This window comes from Neoarius graeffei, chromosome 10 (genome assembly GCF_027579695.1).
Source record: "Neoarius graeffei isolate fNeoGra1 chromosome 10, fNeoGra1.pri, whole genome shotgun sequence".
Taxonomy (NCBI): Eukaryota; Metazoa; Chordata; class Actinopteri; order Siluriformes; family Ariidae; genus Neoarius; species Neoarius graeffei.
The window spans coordinates 10049795-10072248 of record NC_083578.1 but is presented as its reverse complement, the minus strand read 5'-3'; the positions used below and the strand labels follow the sequence as shown (position 1 = coordinate 10072248).

General features: G+C 43.5%; 1 protein-coding gene across 5 annotated transcripts in view; it reads left to right on the top strand.

The window, feature by feature from the left end:
- ncor2 (nuclear receptor corepressor 2) overlaps window positions 1–22454 on the top strand; it is a 249351-nt gene that overhangs the window by 120736 nt on the left and 106161 nt on the right. For 2 of the 5 annotated variants that reach the window (XM_060931245.1, XM_060931243.1), the window contains exons 9-16: window positions 3915–3981; window positions 4068–4240; window positions 4335–4422; window positions 4672–4746; window positions 7551–7729; window positions 8413–8467; window positions 9480–9578; window positions 12450–12631. In XM_060931245.1, coding sequence (XP_060787228.1) covers window positions 3915–3981; window positions 4068–4240; window positions 4335–4422; window positions 4672–4746; window positions 7551–7729; window positions 8413–8467; window positions 9480–9578; window positions 12450–12631 — 918 coding nt within the window. The remainder of the gene's footprint in view (window positions 1–3914; window positions 3982–4067; window positions 4241–4334; window positions 4423–4671; window positions 4747–7550; window positions 7730–8412; window positions 8468–9479; window positions 9579–12449; window positions 12632–22454) is intronic. The other 3 variants (XM_060931244.1, XM_060931247.1, XM_060931246.1) reach the window with 3 other exon arrangements.

The window sequence follows — 22454 nt, the reverse complement described above, 5'->3', positions numbered from 1 at the left end:
ATTATCCAAACTAGGACCGGGCTGATAAATCAGGATGATGATGATGTGCTGATATGAGCTAATTGCCATATTGCGTTTATTATGATGATTATCCTTCAGGGTCGAAGATGACCATGACTACATTATTATATTACATTGCAACATTCAGAATCCCAGATGACATCCAAGTCATTTGTTTTCTATGAATCTCTTAGTTTTTTTTTTTAATAATTAGGGGCTATAGCCCTGAAACATGGCTCCCTTCAGTCGCTTGCTGGCTGACAGCACTTGCACTTTGGCGGGGGAGGGTTTTTAAAATTATGATTATTATTATTTTTTTTTTTTGCGGTCCAAATCCTGCGCACTGATTGGCTGGTGAGCGGCTCCGTGTCCTACGGTACGGACCCCGGTTACGGACCTCTGGCGACTCGCTCGTTCACAACAACAAACATGGTAGCAATTTTTTGTCAACATTTTTTTTTTAAATAAGATTTATTTATAAGATTATCAAAAATCTTATAAATTTTTGCCAGCATTTCTCAGGAGAATAGCATTAATTTTACATCATGGATAGCGATAACGACAGTGTTCACAGCGAAAGCGAGTTTTACTACCCTGAGGAAGAAGAAATAAAAGAAAACATTTCAGGAGAAAGCTAAAAACCGCTAACTGTTGCTAACGCCGAGCAAAAACATGGCTGAATCCTGAATGACTCCTATTTGTATAAATAGGGGACTACATAGGTGGCAAAATGTAGTTTTTTTTCCTGCCATGGAAGTGCACTTGTATACCGAGGAGGAAGCCATTTGCATTACAGCCGTGAATGAGGATTCAAAATGGCGGCTCGGCTCGGTTTTCCCTTTCGGGCGCTCTCGTTTTCTGTTAGAATTTGGTAAAGAAAAAAATAAATATATTATTTACCAGCTTAAGGTCGGTCCGTATGGTGAAACACCATGACCTCGGCCTTGAATACTGACCTCGGCCCAGAGGGCCTCGCTCAGTACTTTCAAGACCTCGGTCACGGTATTTCACCATACGGACCTCCCAGCTGGTAAATAACATGTATTTATTTATTCATCTCATCTCATTATCTGTAGCCGCTTTATCCTGTTCTACAGGGTCGCAGGCAAGCTGGAGCCTATCCCAGCTGACTACGGGCGAAAGGCGGGGTACACCCTGGACAAGTCGCCAGGTCATCACAGGGCTGACACATAGACACAGACAACCATTCACACTCACATTCACACCTACGCTCAATTTAGAGTCACCAGTTAACCTAACCTGCATGTCTTTGGACTGTGGGGGAAACCGGAGCACCCGGAGGAAACCCACGCGGACACGGGGAGAACATGCAAACTCCACACAGAAAGGCCCTCGCCGGCCACGAGGCTCGAACCCGGACCTTCTTGCTGTGAGGCGACAGCGCTAACCACTACACCACCGTGCCGCCCTTATTTACTTACTTATATTGTATGGTGTTTGGGTCTGTGGGACCAATTTTAATTTTTTTTAAACCATATATGCTGCTTGTATATTGCTTGTAATTGGGGTGAAGTAGACATCTGTTGAGTATTTAATGTAAAATTGTTTGTGTTGAATTTAAAACACCAAAATACAGCGGGTCTACCAGACCCACGAACGCTGGCTGAGTTACAAAAATATGAACACCACACAAGGGTTAAACTGACCCCTGTATTCCTGACACGGGACGGTCAGGGCTGACCCCTGTATTCCTGACACTGTTTCGGCCCTTAAATCATCTTCAGTGCTTGAAGACCGCTCAAAAAAACCTTTCTCAGCTTGGACTGCGCCATTGTTCGGTTCACGCAGAGATAATTACACCACCACACCAAGCCGATTAAGACGCACTGCGATTGGTCAAAAGTTTGGTCATTATGTGTAGTCAATTTTTATTGGTCACAAGCACATGCTCATTGTTTGCACTCTGGCTTCCTGGTTAGATTTCTGCAAACGGAGAGATTTGTAGAGGGATTTCTATAAAAAATGACTTATGATAATGATGACACAAATTCGTCAGTGTGATGACTGCTAGTAATTTTCTCATCATCACTGATGGATTATGTTCGTCAGTGATGAGCGCCAACGGGAACCCTGTACGTGTTGCATCGTGCTCTAATCGCGCTCCACAAACGCTTTGCTGGGTCCGCCTTCCTGAACCGTTGAACCACGCACGAGTCCAGTCTTCGGTCGAAGACATGCCCACTGCCCTGTCGTGTTTATAATGGTTGATAAATGACAGTTAAAAAAGAAACTGGGAGACAGAAGACGGATCCTTTAACCATGTTATGAGTGGTGTTGTGTAATTTGTCCACACACATGTCCCAACAATCAGCTGACCCAAGCAGAGGAGTAAAGCTGCATCAAACAAATGAAGGGGTTCGGCTGATTAAAGAGAGGAAATTGAGGTCTTTTTTTTTTGCGCCAGCTATGTCCTAAAATACTGTTTGTTTAGAGGAGATGAGGATTCAGACTTGAGCTGTGTGTCTGTCAGGTCTCGGATTCTAGTCGCATTTCTGGCTGAAAGGTCATGATGCAGGAGTAACTGTGACTTTTACACTGCCAGAATGAAATGTCCTTTCAGTGCCTTTTCAGTCCGGTTTAATATTAATATCTCTCCCGATCATGTCTCTTTTGGTATCGTTTTGAGTCGAGTGTCTGAGCTGCCAAACTGAGTCACTCATTAGAAAAGCACTCGGAGAGCGCAGACCTCCGCCAAGAATCCTTTAAAAAAAATCCGGGATCCAGAAGGTGATCCGGATCACCGCCAAAATTTATTAGATTGTTACTTGTGGCCAGTCACACCTCTGGAAAACATTTCAGAGCAATCCGTTCATAACTTTTTCCATAATGTTTCTAACAGACAGACAAACCAACCAACACTACTGAAAACATAACCTCCTTGACGGAGGTAATTAATTACTGATCGCTGTTTACTCGCACACAGGAAGTGATGGAGGTGGTTAGGTAATGACGTCTGTCTTGAGTAAAAGCTGATTTAATTTTTTATCTGACTTTCTTGTGAAAGTGACACACACTGTACAAGTCTGCTGCCACACACTAACACATAAGTGTGGCGGATGGGACGAGTCATGTAATTGAAGAATAATCATAAATAAACGACAAACGCGTGCTCTGGAGTAAAGAAGGATGTGAAGTTTTCTGGAAAGCGTCCTGAAGGAATCCGAAGTGTTAGGGCCTCTGCATGCTCTTGCGACAAGGCTTTCGCAGATAGCTTTTCGCAGACGGTTGTAATTTATCGTTGAGCGGGGAGTAATAGGCGTGCGCGATGTTCTTCACCGCCGCAACGCAAGGGAGCGCGAAGTCGCTAGGAGTAGTTGGTGGGTGTGGTTAGTGGAGTGTTTATCCTCCGGTTACTTATAATGACTAGAACTGGAGTCGTATAGATGTCCGTACTTCCTCGATCAACCGCTCTTCGTGCTGCTCCATCTTCGCTCGTGTTTTTAAAAACGGCGGTCGTGAAAACAAACCAAACCGGGAAAGTAGGGAAGCGGAAGTGCACGGACAGCGGATGTAGAGTGGACCAATCAGAGCCCTCTTGTCTGCGACGCTGTCTGCGAGGCTTCTGCGGTGGTCACAATTTTTGGGAGGTGCGCGCAGAGCGTCTGCGAAGGTGGGGGGGCTACGCAGACGCCATCTGCGGCGCCGTCTGCGAGGACTGCGTCGTCAGCATAAATTGGCCTTTAGAGCTTTTAAAGCCGTAGATGTTCTTCACTCGTCTCCTCAGTAACATGACTGATTTTAATTAATTGTGTTTGTACCGAGACAGCCTGGTGTGTTAATGCACCTCTCGTCAAGAACGAATGCAGGGATGCAAGGTCGCCATGGCAACAAAATGGTTACGGTCGTGTGTGTGTGTGGACATGTTTAACTGAATCCTCGTCTTGTCTTTGTAGAAACCAGGTGATGAGGAAGAAGCTCATTCTCTACTTCAAGAGGAGAAACCACGCTCGTAAGCAATGGGTAAGTTGGTTAGTACGGTCACAGTGATTCGGCTCATGGAGACGTGTGTGTAATTGAAACGTGTGTGTGTGTGTGTGTGTGTGTAGGAGCAGAAGTTTTGTCAGCGCTATGACCAGCTGATGGAGGCTTGGGAGAAGAAGGTGGAGCGCATCGAGAACAACCCTCGGCGTCGGGCCAAAGAGAGCAAAGTACGCGAGTACTACGAGAAACAGTTCCCCGAGATCCGCAAACAGAGGGAGCTGCAGGAGCGCATGCAGAAGTAAGAGTGCCAGGGATTGTGGGGATTGTAGTGTGTTTGTTTATCGAGTGTATAACGTGTGTGTGTGTGTGTGTATAATGTGTGTTTCCTACAGCAGGGTAGGTCAGCGTGGTAGTCTGGCCTCTGCAGCACGCAGCGAACACGAAGTGTCCGAGATCATCGACGGCATTTCAGAACAAGAGGTGTGTATGCGCACGCACGCGCGTGAGCGCGCACACGTACACATACACATGCACACGCGCACACACACACCCTTTTACCTCTCGGTTCCTTTTACCACTGAAGCCATGTGCATTCATACTGATCCTGTCTGAACTCGTTTCCATAAGCTGTACAGTACACTCAAACCAAAAAGAAACAAGAAGAGAGTCATCTATATCCCCCGCCCTGTATACCAACTTTCAAGATATTATTTGTCACATTTTTTCAAGTTCTGCTGCAGGAAACCAACCCTACCTCTTTACACTGACCTCAGCAGCCCATGGCATAACCCCACCGGACCTTTGGTGAGCTAAAAATTAACATTTCTCACATTTCTTAGTATCAAAAGGCACATATATACATTACTTAATCAACACATGTACCAACTTTCAAGACCGCACCACTCATAGTTTTCAAGTTCTGCTCCGGAAACACAACCGACCCCTAAGACTAACCTGAGAGACGAAGTCTGAAGTTTGTTTCCATGGAAACATGAAAAATTAAAATTTCTTAGTATGAAAAGGCACATCTACATCACCTTGTTAAAATGTGTACCAAGTTTCAAATCCGTATCATGAATAGTTTTGGATATGTGCTCCGGAAACCAACATTTCTCTTAGACTACGTTCAGACTGCACCCTGAAACGACCCATATCCGATTTTTTTTTTTTGCCCATATGCGACCTGGATCCGATTTGTTATTGACAATCTGAACGACACAGATCCGATTTTTTCACATGCTTGGATATGTGGTCCTAATTCCGATGCATATCCGATATTTTCACATGCGACTGCAGTCTGACCGGACAGGTCGCATTCATGCGACCTACACGTCATCAACAAGAGACAAACGTCACTATTCTGCGTTGGCTAATCCCGCCTCTTTGGTGGAAAACAACAAGATTTGTACAGTTTTCAGAATTTAAATAGACTTTTATAGAATTGATCAAGCTAATGGTGGATTTGGTAGGGACCTGGATGTTGATCTGTTAGCCTGATTAAATAAAACAGTTTCTATAACTGATTTATAACTTAAACCATCCTGTACCACATCGCCAGGTCTCGCCTCATCTCCATAGCAAACTGCACTGGTGTTTGTGCACCTTGAGCCAGCGCTGAGAGAAGTTGCAGAATTCAGCTGGCTATAAACAATCTAAATAAATATTTATAAAAATGTAGAAAAAGTTTATTAATATGCCGAAATAAATACGTGCAAATTGTTAAGCCTGAATTAAGAGTTTGGTAATACAGCGGCCGTATCCCAAATGACTGCCTACTGAAGCTCGAGTGCACTATATAGAGTTTAAAAATCCATTACTTCCCAGTAACATGTAGTGCACTTATATAGAAATTAGAGAGACATTTAGGAGTCAACCCTCGTTACCAGGCTACACGTTTTCATTTCAGTTCAGAAACAAAAACACACACGAGACCTCACACTTTAACACGAACCAGATAATTAAACAAACAAACAAAAAAAGAAAATCATTAAACTTGAAGAGTGCGCTTTTTTTTTGGTTTACGTATTACGTAGATGTGCTTATTACGTGTCAATTTGCGCATGCGGGACACTTTTGGGTTGTTTTCCGTTCATATTGGAGATCGCATACAAGTCTCATATAATTGGTAATGTGAACGGCCTAACAAAAAAAATCGGATTTCACAACAAATCGGATATGGGTCGTTTCAGGTTGCAGTCTGAACGTAGTGTTAGAAACGAAGTCAAAATCTTTTTTTTTTTTTTAAAGTGTAAAAATTTGAAAAATACCCCCCCCCCCCCCAAAAAAAAAAATCCAAAATAGCAAAAGGCACAAGTTCACATGTTGCTTGATGTGTGTACAAAGTTTCATGAAGATATCTTCAGTAGTTCTAAAGATACAAAACGAAAACTTGACCAAACGGAACCCGTTTCTGTATCCGCCAAACTTCATTTGGGTGGGGGATTTAAAAAAAAAAAAAACCCTCTCCACTGTACAGTCTTGTGCGCTACGTTTAGCTGAAAAAATGTAATTCTTTCAAAATGTTTTTATTTTCACTTTTATTTTAAGGTTGCATTGAAGTAGTCTGTCTAGTTTTTAAAATTTCTCAATTTATTAATTTAAAAAAAAAAAACGAGGCCCTTTAAATGGACAGCGAGAGAGAGAGAGAGAGAGAGCGCAGCAGGAGGGGTATCAGGCCAATACCACAAACATGAATCGGATTTCGGAGGAAGATAAGAGAGAATGAATTTCATTCAATCCTGTAACAGATTGGCATTAGATTTGGAAATGTGTATTTTTTTTTATTTATTTATTCCCCCCTCAAAATGTTTTATATATAAATAAATCTGTGTAGATTTCATTATATTTCTTACATTTTTGTGTAAAAGTTGCATTTTATTTGTAGCTGCGTGTTTCCTATCGTTTAAATGATACAAAAATCATTTTAAATCTCAGTAATATCGATATTAGCTGATACTTGAGATTGTGGTATCGGGAAAATAAAAAGCGGTATTGTGCTGTTTGTATCCTCCCCCCCCCCCAAAAAAAAAAAAAAAATTCTTATTAATATGCAGTTATTAAGTATGTGTTAAGCCTAGGTCACAACTGGACGTACGATTTTTTGGCCGTGCGATTTTTGCCGTTTCCCAAATTGCTGTGGCTTTTTTTTTTTTTTTTTGTGGAGAAAGACGCACGTTGGCCATAAGTTTGTCTTGCAACCTGAAAAAAACGTAAGCGCCTGTAGAGTTTGTTTGACATGACAAAGAACCTCTGCGGCTCGAAAATCAGCACGTCACACGCGCGCCCTCCGTGCGTTTCTTGCGTTTTTTGCACGTAGACTGGCCATAGGAGCACGTACGGCCGGTTGTGACCGAGGCTTTATATATTGTGTGTTTGATGCCTGGTCTAGACGTGAACACTTTTTTTTTTTTTTTTTAAACACCACTAGATGCTTTCACAACTTGGGAGGTTTTGTGGCTAATGCACTTCCTATACACACACACACACACACACACACACACAGAGGGTGTGTGACACTTCACCCTTTTCCGAATTCTCTGTTTGACTCATTCTTACTTGCCAACGGAACCTCTCTCTCTCTCTCTCTCTCTCTCTGTCTGTCTGTCTAGAACTCTGAGAAACAGATGCGTCAGTTGGCTGTGATCCCGCCGATGCTGTTTGACGCCGAGCAGCAGAGGATAAAGTTTATTAACATGAACGGTTTGATGGATGACCCCATGAAGATCTACAAAGACAGACAGGTGATGAACATGTGGAGCGACCAGGAGAAAGACACCTTCCGAGAGAAGTTCGTATACATTCCTGTCTCTCTCGCTCTCACCTGTGTGTGTGTGTGTTTACATGTACAAAATCTGATAAAAGCACAAAAACATGTGGTTATCTGATTATGGGGGAAAATCTGAGTCATTTAGCAATCAGATTTCTGGAAAAACTAGAGATATCAGCACTCCTCCCTCAAGAGCAAGTTGTTTTCATTGTTGTGCGCACGCAGATCGTTCAGATTACACGTGTGTGTGGTTTTTTTTTTTTTTTTATTATAAATAAATTACACACAGAGTATGGAGGATACAACCACAGCTTCCAGCCTGAAGTGTGTGTGTGTGTGTGTGTGTGTGTGTGTGTAAAGAGAACAGAGGTTGCAGTCGGTGTTTTCTGAGAGATTGTTGTGTATAAATGAGCAGTTCTGTCTTTTATTTAGTGAGAAAGAATTACAGAAAATTACGGGACAAATCCGTAAACAATTCTCCTTGTGTTAAAAAAAAAAAAAAAACTGTCTATGCACTGAAGTATAATTTTTCATTTTCTCTCTCTCTCTCTCTCCCCCTCTCTCATTCCCTCTTCCTGTCCCCTCTCTCTCTCTTTCACTTTTATTCCCTCTCTCCTTCTCTCTTGTTCCCTCTCTCTCACATATTCTTTCTTATCCCCCCCGTGTCTCTCTCTCTCTCTCTCTCTCTCATGCGCCCGCTCCAGATTTATCCAGCACCCTAAGAACTTTGGCCTGATAGCCTCCTTTCTGGAAAGGAAGGTACACCTGCCCTTTTACTACTTATTTATTTTTATTTAATCTGTTTATTGTAACTACACCATCCTGCTCTCTCTCTCTCTCTCTCTCTCTCTCTCTCTCTCTCTCTCTCTCTCCCCCTCACTCTCTCTCTCACTCACGCACACACACACACTGCTGTGGTTTGTACAGTGTTGTGAGAGTCAGGACTCGTAGCTGTTGTTACAGTAGTGTATTGATTTGCACTGCACACTGATTTCAATCCTAATCTCTTCACGGACTTTATAGAGTTTTTGTGAGACAGGAGTTAAAGTGCCATTCCACCATTGGATGTATTCTTTGGCATAAAATACAATATATTTTATGACAACATGACTAGACAGAGAAATCTTTTAGCTTCAAAATGATATATCGAACATAATTTTTTGACAACGACAAGTATATTAATTTTGCGACCAAAGTCACCTACCCTTTTAATTTCCGCGCGGTAGTGAAACGTGATGTCATCGGCAGGTTCCCCTTCTTGTGGCACAGATTATCAGCAATGGCGGATAGAACGCGATTTCCACTTGTCGATTGCTGTGCTGATATTCACCATCGACCGTCTCCTTTGGGCATCACTCGCTATTTTCCTTCGCTTCTTTTCCGAAGCTGACAATCGCGTTCTATCCGCCATTGCTGATAATCTGTGCCACGTCACACGTGACGTGGTACACAAGAAGGGGAACCTGCCGATGACATCATGTTTCACTACCGCGCGGAAATTAAAAGGGTAGGTGACTTTGGTCGCAAAATTAATATACTTGTCGTTGTCAAAAAAATTATGTTTGATATATCATTTTGAAGCTAAAAGATTTCTCTGTCTAGTCATGTTGTCATAAAATATATTGTATTTTATGCCAAAAAAATACATCCAATGGTGGAATGGCACTTTAAGCAGTGATTCTTATACTCCAGAGAAATCTACTGTGCATCTACATGACATAAGCAATGTTTTTTTTTTTTTTTGGGTTTATTTTCATGTGTGTACGCGCAGACCGTGGCCGAGTGCGTCCTCTTCTACTATCTGACCAAGAAGAACGAGAACTACAAGAACATCGTCCGCAGGAACAACCGGCGTCGGGGCCGCAGCCAGGTGCAGCACCTGTTTAAACTACGTTACCCAGCATGCACTTCCTTTCATCCGTCTATCATACTTACTTACACGTTTACAATTGTAGTTATTTATTGACTTGTTTACTGACACATTTGCATACTTATTTTTCTTAGGTATTTTTATTTATGCACTTGGGTATTTCCTGAGCTTTTTACTCGTCTACATACATGCTTACATATTTACTTTAGTGCTGTCAAAAATGTCGCGTTATTAACGCGTTAACTTGACTCAATTTTAACGGCGATAATTTTTTTTATCGCGAGATTAACGCTCTGTGACATGTAGGTTTTTCATAAGCTTTTGAAACTGCCAGGAACTTGGAACAGAGACTTTGCTTAGAAAAACGATAGCAGCTAGACTGTAATGCCGCGCCCCGCACAGCCAGAGTCCTCTGCCCTCCCCCGAAGAGCCACGGTGCTCGGCTTAGGTTTCGTTTTCCCATCGGCGGCTCCAGCCCCACTTTGCAGTGGCTGTGACAAGACGCGTTATGCTCTGCAATAATAAAAAAAAAAAAAACCACGTTGGTACAACCAGTGTTCGCACTATGCCGATATTTTCGGGGGGGTCCCTTTTTTTCCCTTGGGGGGGGGTGCTTGCGCTTGTCTCAGAGCACAGCTCTCCATCACGCGCTCACTTCGGATATGCAAATGCTTCCCATTACACACGATTGCTATGTCAATAAACATCATTTTGCCAATATTTTAGAGACCCCCCCAACATTTCCCAAATCATGTTTTCAAGGGATCTCATGTCTGTTTCAGGGGATCTCGGATCCCTCGAGTACCCCCGTAGTTCGAACGGTGAGCAAGCCCATTCACTTTTCTACGCTGATAAGAGAATTACAATGGTTTTTCATGTGACAGAAATGTGCGATTAAATTGCGATTAATCGCGAGTTAACTATGACCGTCGCGACATTAATCGCGATTAAATATTTTAATCGCTTGACAGCACTAATTTACTTGCATGCTTAATTATTTACCCGTGCACGTGCGTACTTGCTTGGGCAGTCGCTTACTTATTGACTTGCGTACATGTATACCTCATTTACGTGTTTACTTGCTTATGTTCAGACTTACAGACTTGCATCCTTATTTACTTCCGTGTTTCCTCCATGCTCCACTGATTTACAAAGCTTGTACTTTTATCTGAAAAATTAACGAAAGGTTTTTACGAGAACCTTTCTAGCCCCGCCCCTTCTCTCATACTTCTCAGCCAAATTTTTTTTTTTTTTTAATGGTTTAAATTTTATTTGTATGACTTACCGGCCTGTAGAACAAACAAGTCGTTATTCTGTAAATCTCTGAGTTCTGAGATCTTTATTTTTTTTTAATCTCATGTTTTTGAAATGTATGTTCTTCGGCGGTTTTTAAAACGCATCACATGACGAGATCAGGCCACGCGTTAACTCGGACTCACGCTACCTGCATAGTTAGTTGTCGATTTAACACACCTTGATGTGAACGATGTGGTTCTGCGTTTAAAAAAAAAAAATGCGTGTGAAATTTATAAATGAAGATTTTGGGTTGTGTTTGCGCTCTGTACGTTGGGTCTTGTGTTAGATGTTGGGTAACGTTAAAAAGCTGTAACAGGTGAGCAAGTGGCTGTAAAGGCCAATTTATGCTGACAACGCAGTCCTCGCAGACGGTGTCGCAGATAGCGTCTGCGTAGCCCCCCCACCTTCGCAGACGCTCTGCGCGCACCTCCTAAAAATTGTGACCACCGCAGACAGCGTCGCAGACAAGAGGGCTCTGATTGGTCCACTCTACATCCGCTGTCCACACACTTCCGCTTCCCTACTTTCCCGGTTTGGTTTGTTTTCACGACCGGCATTTTTAAAAACACGAGCGAAGATGGAGCAGCACGAAGAGCGGTTGATCGAGGAAGTGAGGAAGTACGGACATCTATACGACTCCAGTTCTAGTCATTATAAGTAACCGGAGGATAAACACTCCACTAACCACACCCACCAACTACTCCTAGCGATTTCGCGCCCCCTTGCGTTGTAGCGGTGAATAACATCGCGCACGCCTATTACTCCCCGCTCAACGATAAATTACAACTGTCTGCGAAAGCCTTGTCGCAAGAGCATGCAGAGGCCTTAAGAGCTGCTCAGGTCATTAAATATCACGTCAGTGTTATGGAGCTGCGCTTAGAAAATCTTTTACACACACACACATGCTGAGAGCGAGACAGATGATCACTGGTGTTTTTCGTACGGTCGAGTGCTTCTGTAACTGTGCATGAGAAACTGTGCGCGCAGATGTATAACGGGAAGTGTGTGTGTTGCTGTAGTGTTATTCGAGGCACTCCTCAGCGCTCTACTGTCAAGCTGAAAACCTCAGAGGTTGAATGGAAAAATGTGCCCTAATTCATCGATCCTCAGATTCTTTGTGCTCTTTCTTTTCTGCCGTCCCTCCTTTATCTGTTTTCCCCCCCCATCCTTCAAAGCTGACAGCATTCCCTGACTTAAGGAAGCAGAAAATCCCAAATTAAAGAAGCGAGAGCTGGGCTGATGCAGACCGAGCTTCTCTCTTCAGGATTGTGTATTTAAAACTTTTTTTTTTTAACCCACTCGTGTCGCACTTTTCTCAGTACAAAAGGTCAAAAGAGTGTGTGTGGAACTGAAAGAGAGAGAGAATATGTTGGAGAGAGGAAGTGTGCTGTTCTGATGGTATGCACTAGAAAGCTGATGCATCTTTGTCTAGTCTGAACTCTGGCACAGAGGAAGTAGGTGGTTAAATTGCATCACGCAGCAAATTTAAGGGTGTGTAGGTTTATCCTCGTTAATGGTGGGGGGAATAACGTGTCGAGTGTGTGTGTGTTAAAGTTGTGGTGTTCTGACATACAGAATAACCAGCAGCAGCAGCAGCAGCAACAACAGCAGCAACAGCAGCAGCAGCAACAACAGCAGCAGCAGCAGCAACAGGTGAACCGCAGCAACCAGGACGAGAAAGAGGACAAGGAGGCGGAGAAGGAGGGAGAGCGAGACGAGGACAAGAACGACGGGGATGACAAGGAGGATGGCATGAAGTGAGTTGTGTGATCAGATATGACCCTCGGTGTACAGAATTCCACTGATGGCAATTCCTTTCATTCCAGGAGCTTTATTTATTTATTTATTTTTTAATATATAAATTAGTGCTGTCAAGCGATTAAAATATTTAATCGCGATTAATGTCGCGACTGTCATAGTTAACTCGCGATTAATCGCAATTTAATCGCACATTTTTGTCACATGAAAAAACATTGTAATTCTCTTATCAGCATAAAAATGTGAATGGACTTGCTTTGTACCAATGTTTTTTTTATTGCAAAGCATAACACGTCTTGACACAGCCACTGCAAAGTAAAACCTAAGCCGAGCACCGGGGCTAGCAAAAGAACCATGAGTGAAGTGATCTGCTGCTTGAGTTAGTCTACAGCTCTAATCAGAGAGACAGGTTACACAGTGACGGTAGGCTTGACATGCTTGATTATAATATAAAGTACACTATTATATTAACTTTAAGTTGTTCGTTGATAAATATTGCATTGAATCTGATCTTTACTGTTTCAGCTCACTTAAGACATTTTGTACTTTTACACTTTCTGCCTGTTGATGCGTCGCGCTGTCCAATCAGAGGCGGCCAAATTTGCATATTACAGGAAGGATTTCTGGGATAGCATTGAGTTTACAGTTCAGAGGGATCTGGCTTCTTTAGACGCTGTCTTCTTAAAACTGAATAAATATTTAAAAAAATGAGCCAGTCTTTTGAATAGCTCTTTTCAAAGAACGGATCACAAAGATGCGGATCCCATCAAAGAGCCATAAATCCCATCTCTACTAGCGCGCCCTGCCCGCGCTGGTTCTTTGGGGGAGGGCAGAGGACTCTGGCTGTGTGGGGCATTACAGTCTAGCTGCTATCGGTTTTCTAAGCAAAGTCTCTGTTCCAAGTTCCTGGCAGTTTCAAAAGCTTATGAAAAACCTACATCATGTCACAGAGCGTTAATCTCGCGATAAAAAAATTATCGCCGTTAAAATTGAGTCAAGTTAACGCGTTAATAACGCGACATTTTTGACAGCACTAATATAAATGGATCGCTTTCACGCTGAGTCCTGCTGCGGGTGGTGAAGTGTGAATGTTTGAGTGGTACAGAATCACGCAGTTACGGTTTCTACTTTTACGATCGCCTTTGTTGAGTGAGTGCATTGTGGAAAATACAAAATGCACATCTTGTGCTGGAATTGCATGGCGTGAATATCTCATCTCATTATCTGTAGCTGCTTTATCCTGTTCTACAGGGTCGCAGGCGAGCTGGAGCCTATCCCAGCTGACTACGGGAGAAAGGCGGGGTACACCCTGGACAAGTCGCCAGGTCATCACAGAGCTGACACACAGACAACCATTCACACTCACATTCACACCTACGCTCAATTTAGAGTCACCAGTTAACCTAACCTGCATCTCTTTGGACTGTGGGGGAAACCGGAGCACCCGGAGGAAACCCACGCGGACACGGGGAGAACATGCAAACAGAAAGGCCCTCACCGGCCACAGGGCTCGAACCCAGGACCTTCTTGCTGTGAGGCGACAGCGCTAACCACTACACCACCTGGTGTGAATATATATGTATTTTTTTGCAAAAAAGCTCAAGGAAAGGAAAATGATGTAGAACAGCGACTGTACGGATTTGCGTAACCGAGCCACGGCTCGGAAGGAGTTCCTCCGTGAACCTAAAACAAGCCCCGAATCTGTCCCGAGTGCCGACTCTGGTATTCAGAGGCCAAGTTTGAAAAAGCAAGTTTGATTACTAGATAGAGAATGTGAATCAAGTCAGGGTAATTTGCGCTAGCTGTTACAAACCGGGACGTCTGGTCACCATAAGCTATAGATCCGGGACGGTAAGAGATAGATAGAAAATGATGCTTGGTGCGGAAAAGTTGCACCCTGCTTCCCTGATTTAAAAAAAAAAAAAAAAAAAAACCTGATTGATTGATTGAAAAAAAAGTCATGAAAATTGACAGAGTTATACACTACTGTTCAAAAGTTTGGGGTCACCCAGACAATTTTGTGTTTTCCATGAAAAGTCACACTTTTATTTACCACCATAAGTTGTAAAATGAATAGAAAATATAGTCAAGACATTTTTCTGGCCATTTTGAGCATTTAATCGACCCCACAAATGTGATGCTCCAGAAACTCAATCTGCTCAAAGGAAGGTCAGTTTTATAGCTTCTCTAAAGAGCTAAACTGTTTTCAGCTGTGCTAACATGATTGTACAAGGGTTTTCTAATCATCCATTAGCCTTCTGAGGCAATGAGCAAACACATTGTACCATTAGAACACTGGAGTGAGAGTTGCTGGAAATGGGCCTCTATACACCTATGGAGATATTGCACCAAAAACCAGACATTTGCAGCTAGAATAGTCATTTACCACATTAGCAATGTATAGAGTGGATTTCTGATTAGTTTAAAGTGAGCTTCATTGAAAAGAACAGTGCTTTTCTTTCAAAAATAAGGACATTTCAAAGTGACCCCAAACTTTTGAACGGTAGTGTAAGTGATTGGTTTTAAATCCTGTTTTTCATGACTCATTCTGGGTCAGTGATCCAGATCAGCACCAAAAGTCAGAGCAACGTAATTCAGCCCAGAGGTATTCATGTGAAATTTGGTGATTGGTTGAAAACTGAGGGAGAAATGGTGTCCTAAAAACATTAGCAGGAGAAGAAGAAGAAGAAAGTAGAAGGATCCTGAGAGCAGTTTTCGCTAGCGCAGATTTAATAAGAGTGGCTCTGTTTTGTCGCACCACCTTGTAGCTGATTTTATTCTCCCTTAACAGTCCAACACGGAATGTTTTTTATGTCTTCTTTTTATTCTGGGACTTTTGCTTCCTCGGAAGGTTCCTGCAGCACAAGTGAGCCTAATCGATTCTCCGTGTAAGGTCCAGATGGATAAAGGTTTCCTCTAATCATCTAATCCAACCTCCTTTACCATCAAATCAGCTATTACAGCCTGCACTGTATTTCATAAGGTGCACCGTGTTGAGTCGTCCTTTATTAACGTTCACCAGAGATTCATCCGTAGCAAACGGTTAGTATAACTGTTCCATAGGATCATGGTGCCGGCCTGAATGGAGCTGCCCAAGTGGATGTCCCAGTATTTGGCACTCCAGTTTGCAGCAGAGTGTATAACGTGGTCCTCTGAGCTCCACTCTCGGTCTGCAGAAGGCCACAGGCCCAGCTGGAGCTCCTATATTTAGCGTCTTTCACTGCAAGATGGATGCAGGGATGTGGAAGATAAACGACGGTGCGCCACTTTCTCCGCCGGTGGATGCACTCGCAGCTTAGTGGAAGGCAAAATGGCTGCTGTAATCGTGAAAGGATTTTAAAAAAAAAACAACTGCTGCTGTTTAACAAAGGAAAACATAGAGTTATTGATAAAGAAGAAGCCTTTATTTGTCACATGGACACGCCTCTGCGTTTAACCCATCTCAAGCAGTGAGTAATGAGCGCGCACACGCGTACCCAGAGCAGTGGGCAGCTATGCTACAGCGCCCAGGGAGCATTTGGGAATTAGGTGCCTTGTTCAAGGGCACTTCAGGGAGGGGAAAGATGCTGTTCATTGGCTCAACTCCACCCACATTTTTCTACTGGTCCCAGGAATCGAACCAGTGACCCTTTGTGCCCAAGGCTGCACCTCTAAACTTCAGGCCATGGCTGCTTCCATGGTGTATTCACTAAGGCAGTGTTTCTCAAACTTCTGTTCAGACCAAGGACCACTTTGTCCCAAAAAAAAATTTCAGGGACCACCTGTCAACACCCCCCGCCACACACACACACACACACACACACACATAGACCATACAGAGATGTGCACTATTGGGTGTTTTTAATTGAAAAAATTATGGTTAACTAAATACATTAAAATAAGTTAAATTTATATAGTGCCTTTCAAAAAACCCAAGGACGCTTTACAATTATAGACAAGGAAAGAAAAGATAGTTAGGTCCTTCCTTCCTTCCTTCCTTCCTTCCTTCCTTCGTACAGGTTCCAACATATAAGGATTAGGGACACAACATGAATATCATACATACAAATAGACACAGATTCCAACATCAAACAATTTTCAGTCCATGATCAATGTTTATCTGCAAGAGTTCAAAAGTTCTATGGCAGTAGGGATAAAACTGTTTTTAAAGCGTGTTGTTTTGGTGGCAATTGACCTGTAGCGCCTTCCAGAGGGCAGAAGCTGAAATCCATAGTGTGCAGGGTGAGTGGGGTCTGAGACGATTTTGTGGGCTCTGCATACTGTTCTTTTGTGATGTAGTGATTCCAAGGATGGAAGGGGAGAGCCAATGATTTTTGAGGCTCTGTTGATTATGCGCTGCAGTTTCTTCCGGGAGAGTGTGTCAAGACTACTGAACCAGACTGTGATAGATGAGGAAAGAATGCTTTCAACAATGGCTGTGTAGAAACGGACCAGGAGATGAGGTTTCACTCTGAATTTCTTAAGCTGTCGGAGATAGAAGAGTCTTTGCTGAGCTTTTTTTTTATAGATATGGTCTGCATTTATTTTCCATTTGAGATCATTGCTGATATGAGTGCCGAGGAGTTTGAATGAGTCAGTGATGGAGATGGGTTCACCTTGAATGTACACAGGAGTTTGGGAGATGGCTGGCGTCTAAAATCGACAATAAGCTCTTTTGTTTTTGATGTGTTAAGTAGTAGGCTATGGTCTGTGCACCAGGTCACTGCTTGATTGATCTGTGCACGGTATTCAGATTCTAATAGTAAAAGTAATTCAAATAAATAAAAATATAATAAAAAGTAAAAAGTCCACCAAGTAGGGGTCAGGATGTAATTCCCGTGGTGTAGCAGCCACAGTCCCACCAAAAGGTGCACAAAAACAAGTCCCACATCTCCAGCACCGCCGCCGTGACGCCGTCAGCAACATCACTCGAACACCACGCCATGGATCCACACAGCGAGCAGAGAAGCTCTGCCACGCAGAGCGCTGGTGTGTCCCAAACCGCCTGCACAGCCGCCGCGACGCCACCGAGCAACATCGCTCGGAACATCACGCCAAGCGTTAAAGCACAGAGCGCTGGACAACCACGATGTAAATTGAGCAACAGGCTCGCTGCAGTCCACAGCTGGGAGTGCAGGCATCACCCACAGCGAACCAAGGCCTGGAGGGAACCGACGCCCAAAACTGGGTCCGGAGCTACACCACAACCGGCGGACAAAACACTCAAACACCAAACTACACAAACACAGAGGAAAAAGAAATAGTAAAAGAAATAAAATAAGAGCTCCGGTGAGAAGCGGCAGCCAGAACGCGCACGACGTACTCTCAACCGGAAACGGAAAAAAAAAAAGGCCTATCCATTCCATATCCTCCGTGGTTTTTAAAGGCAAAAGTATGGAGGTTTAAAATTCAGCAAACAGTTAATCAGAACATTTCATATCTATAGACCCCTTCGCATGTTTGTAAACAAACCGACCGTTGCTAGGATGTGCGCGCAGCCTGGGCTCAAACAATGGCGCTGCCCATAGACCGGCATTATGAGCTGTCAGATTATGCCAAACAATTGTCGTTACAAGATCGAGAATGCTACATAACTAAGTTAACTCTAACAAGTGGACATCGCCTACCGGATCCGTATTTAATTAAAGAGTGGACGGACGATGTTAGTAAGTTCCCTGGTATACAATGGCCAGATATATACTCGTACCTTATTGACAAGACTTCAGTGTACACCCACGAAAAACTTCGTGCCTACAAGTCTTTAGATGCATATGATTATGTGCGGGCATGCACAGAACGTGTTTTACACTGAAATCGATGAAAACTTCGGTGCTCTGAAGTCAAAAATCTTACCAAGTCAGCGTCAAGGTCAGAAGGTTGCTATGTATGAAGCCTGGGTGGTATACAGCGAGCTGGAAGGCTACGTTTTGACAGCCAGTTGCACATGTATGGCAGGGTCAGTAATCTCCTACAAACAAAATTGCATGCAAAGCTAAGTTAACATGCTAACAATATTCATTACATTGTGTAACTATGACTACGTTCAGACTGCACCCTGAAACGACGACCCGTATCAGATTTTTTTGCCCATATGCGACCTGGATCCGATTTGTTATTGACAATCTGAACGACACAGATCCGATTTTTTCACATGCTTGGATATGTGGTCCTAATTCCGATGCATATCCGTTATTTTCACATGCGACTGCAGTCTGACCGGACAGGTCGCATTCATGCGACCTACACGTCATCAACAAGAGACAAACGTCACTATTCTGCGTTGGCTAATCCCGCCTCTTTGGTGGAAAACAACAACATTTGTACAGTTTTCAGAATTTCAGGGATGGCAATTTTCCGCCGAATGGCGGAAATCCGCCGTTTTGAATTTCAATTTTATCATTTTTGTGGAACGTCTAAATCTGTCGAGAAAAGTTTTAAGGGGGGTTAGGTACCTAACTTTTATTGCTGCTACCGAGATTAGTGTCAAATCGTATCGAAACCACATGTCTCGCGAACAACGGAAGCTTCTATATCGAGTGTAACAATGAACAAGAGGGCTCTGATTGGTCCACTCTACATCCACTGTACACGCACTTCCGCTTCCCTACTTTCCCGGTTTGTTTTGTTTTCACGACCGGCATTTTTAAAAACACGAGCGAAGATGGAGCAGCATGAAGAGCGGTTGATCGAGGAAGTACGGACATCTATACGACTCCAGTTCTAGTCATTATAAAAAAAAAAAAAAAAAGTTCTACTCATTATAAGTAACCGGAGGATAAACACTCCACTAACCACACCCACCAACTACTCCTAGCGACTTCGCGCCCCCTTGCGTTGTGCCGGTCAATAACTTTAGATACTTACTTATTTTTATCATGTATTTTTCACACAATATACATGTAAAATGGCTAGAAAATGGGTAGAAGAGGCTAAAAAGGAACCCCCCGTTTGGAGTTTCAGCTGAAATAAAATTTTCCTGTTGCCATCCCTGGAATTTAAATAGACTTTTATAGAATTGATCAAGCTAATGGTGGATTTGGTAGGGACCTGGATGTTGATCTGTTAGCCTGATTAAATAAAACAGTTTCTATAACTGATTTATAACTTAAACCATCCTGTATTACAAGATTATAAGATTGTTCTGGAAATTTCCAGTAATTTGACACCTTCGGTCTCATTAGTCTGCTGCCCACATTAATCAGATTATTGTGCGAGTTCCGCCGCCGCCACAAAAACCACATCGCCAGGTCTCGCCTCATCTCCATGCTTTACTTGCAAACTTGAAGAGTGCGCTTTTTTTTAACGTATTACGTAGATGTGCTTATTACGTGTCAATTTGCGCATGCGGGACACTTTTGGGTCGTTTTCCGTTCATATTGGAGATCGCATACAAGTCTCATATAATTGGTAATGTGAACGGCCTAACAAAAAAATCGGATTTCACAACAAATCGGATATGGGTCGTTTCAGGTTGCAGTCTGAACGTAGTGCATGACCCAGCTAATCAGACAAACGTTACCAAAGTATTTTGCTACATCAATAAACGAAGACTAGAAAGAATAAAAAAGATTTAATAAATAGCCTGACCTTACCTGTGATGAAGTGGGCGCTGCAAACCCGCGCATTTTTGATGGTGTTATGTATTTTTAAGTTCGTTTCTTAGACAAGGATTTTAAGATCGTTACCTTGTTAACAGTTTCAGCGTGAATCTTCCGCCTTCCTCAGAACTGTCACCAGATGTCAGGTGGTGACGTGCCTTATCAGCCGATTTTACGTTACGGAGGCGTGAACGTCCCGCCCAATTTGACAGGTAGTTCACGCCTCCTGCTGTCAGGTCGCTCCCCCAGGACGGCGCTCCAGGTGTGCGACAGCGCATACGCTCCCTCATCCCGGTTTATCGTCCTTTGTGCCCGCTTGCGTATCTCCACTGCCTCTAAAATCCAAGGCTGGTATCTGTTTTCTTCCACCTGACATCTGGTGACAGTTCTGAGGAAGGCGGAAGATTCACGCTGAAACTGTTAACAAGGTAACGATCTTAAAATCCTTGTCTAAGAAACGAACTTAAAAATACTTAGTCGGACATAATGAACTTCCACTACATATTTTTGATGGTGCTTTCATCCGTCTACACGTTTGATGGCTTGTAGCCATAGACGTCGGCGATTTTTTTGGAATGGGTGAGATCCTGCTGGAATTCTGTACATTTTAACCCCATCGCTGCTACGATTCTGACACCCGACAACACAACAACTAGGCATTTCTTCCAAATCTTTCTTCTCGTCTCTACCGTCGCCAAAAGTCAGTCTGACCGTCGCGGAGTCTTTTTTGAGTCCAGGCTGCGCACGCAATTTCCTCTTGCGTATGAATGACGTTTACTGCGAAGGGGTCTATAGTTCAAAATTAGGAGGAACATGAATGAACAAAACAAATTTTAGATTTAACAGATTACACTAAGGGCCTCTGCATGCTCTTGCGACAAGGCTTTCGCAGATGGCTTTTCGCAGACAGTTGTAATTTATCGTTGAGCGGGGAGTAATAGGCGTGCGCGATGTTATTCACCGCCACAACGCAAGGGGGCGCGAAATCGCTAGGAGTAGTTGGTGGGTGTGGTTAGTGGAGTGTTTATCCTCCGGTTACTTATAATGACTAGAACTGGAGTCGTATAGATGTCCGTACTTCCTCACTTCCTCGATCAACCACTCTTCGTGCTGCTCCATCTTCGCTCGTGTTTTTAAAAATGGCAGTCGTGAAAACAAACCAGACCGGGAAAGTAGGGAAGCGGAAGTGCGTGTACAGCGGATGTAGAGTGGACCAATCGGAGCCCTCTTGTCTGCGAGGCTTCTGCGGTGGTCACAATTTTTGGGAGGTGCGTGCAGAGCGTCTGCGAAGGTGGGGGGGGCTACGCAGACGCCATCTGCGACACCATCTGCGAGGACTGCGTTGTCCGCATACTGTAAATTGGCCTTTACTTGTCTTCTGCTCAAAACTGACTCTTTTTTCTGAATGTGAGGAGTGGTGCTGATGTAGCCTGGGCCCGCCCATCCTAAACGTGACGCAACACGAGGGCCTGTTGCGAGCTTAGTCTGGCCAGGCAAGCTATCTACAGCTCTTCCAAGCTCCCGAAAAATCGGGAGCCAATCAACTTTGAGCATCTCCAACGGCCCTGGGTAGAGGCGTGTTCAAGGCAGTGACGTAGTAGAACTGCGACCGGAAGCCATAGATTGTTTACAGAATCTATGCCAGAAGCGCTTCATTCACTAGAAACATTACGAACATGGAGCAAGTTCTCATTGAAAACGGAGCAAAGAGCAGCCCTGGAGGTATTTATTGAAAGGAAGGACGTTTTCGCCTTGCTCCCGACCGGCTTCGGTAAGAGTTTAATCTACCAGTTCGCCCCGTCTCGTCGCATACGTCAGAGGAAAGAGTGATGTGATTGGTTTAAGCTTCGTCACAGCCTTTTCTGGCTTCAACCAGTAGCAAACTGAGGCATTTCAGGGAGGCGGGTCAACCACGGGCTCTGAGAAACGGTTGGGCTTAATATCTTGGCCAGACCAATAGCTCGTAGAGCTTTGTCGCATTAACCAGACTAGTGCTGATGCATCCCAAGCATCAATGATTTAATATCTGGTTCCAAGCTGGAAATCGTGGAAATCGCCACGAACATGAGCTAGTTAGGATTAGCCTATTATATGTTCAGAATTTTCGTTTGCTTGTTTTCAGGTCTGTTTGCCTGTGAGGCAGAGATTTGTGAGGTGACTGTTGCCTAGAGGCGGAATAAGAGCACGTGCACACTACAAGTTTTATGTGGTGCAAATTCAGATGCAGAACGCTTTTTAAATAATA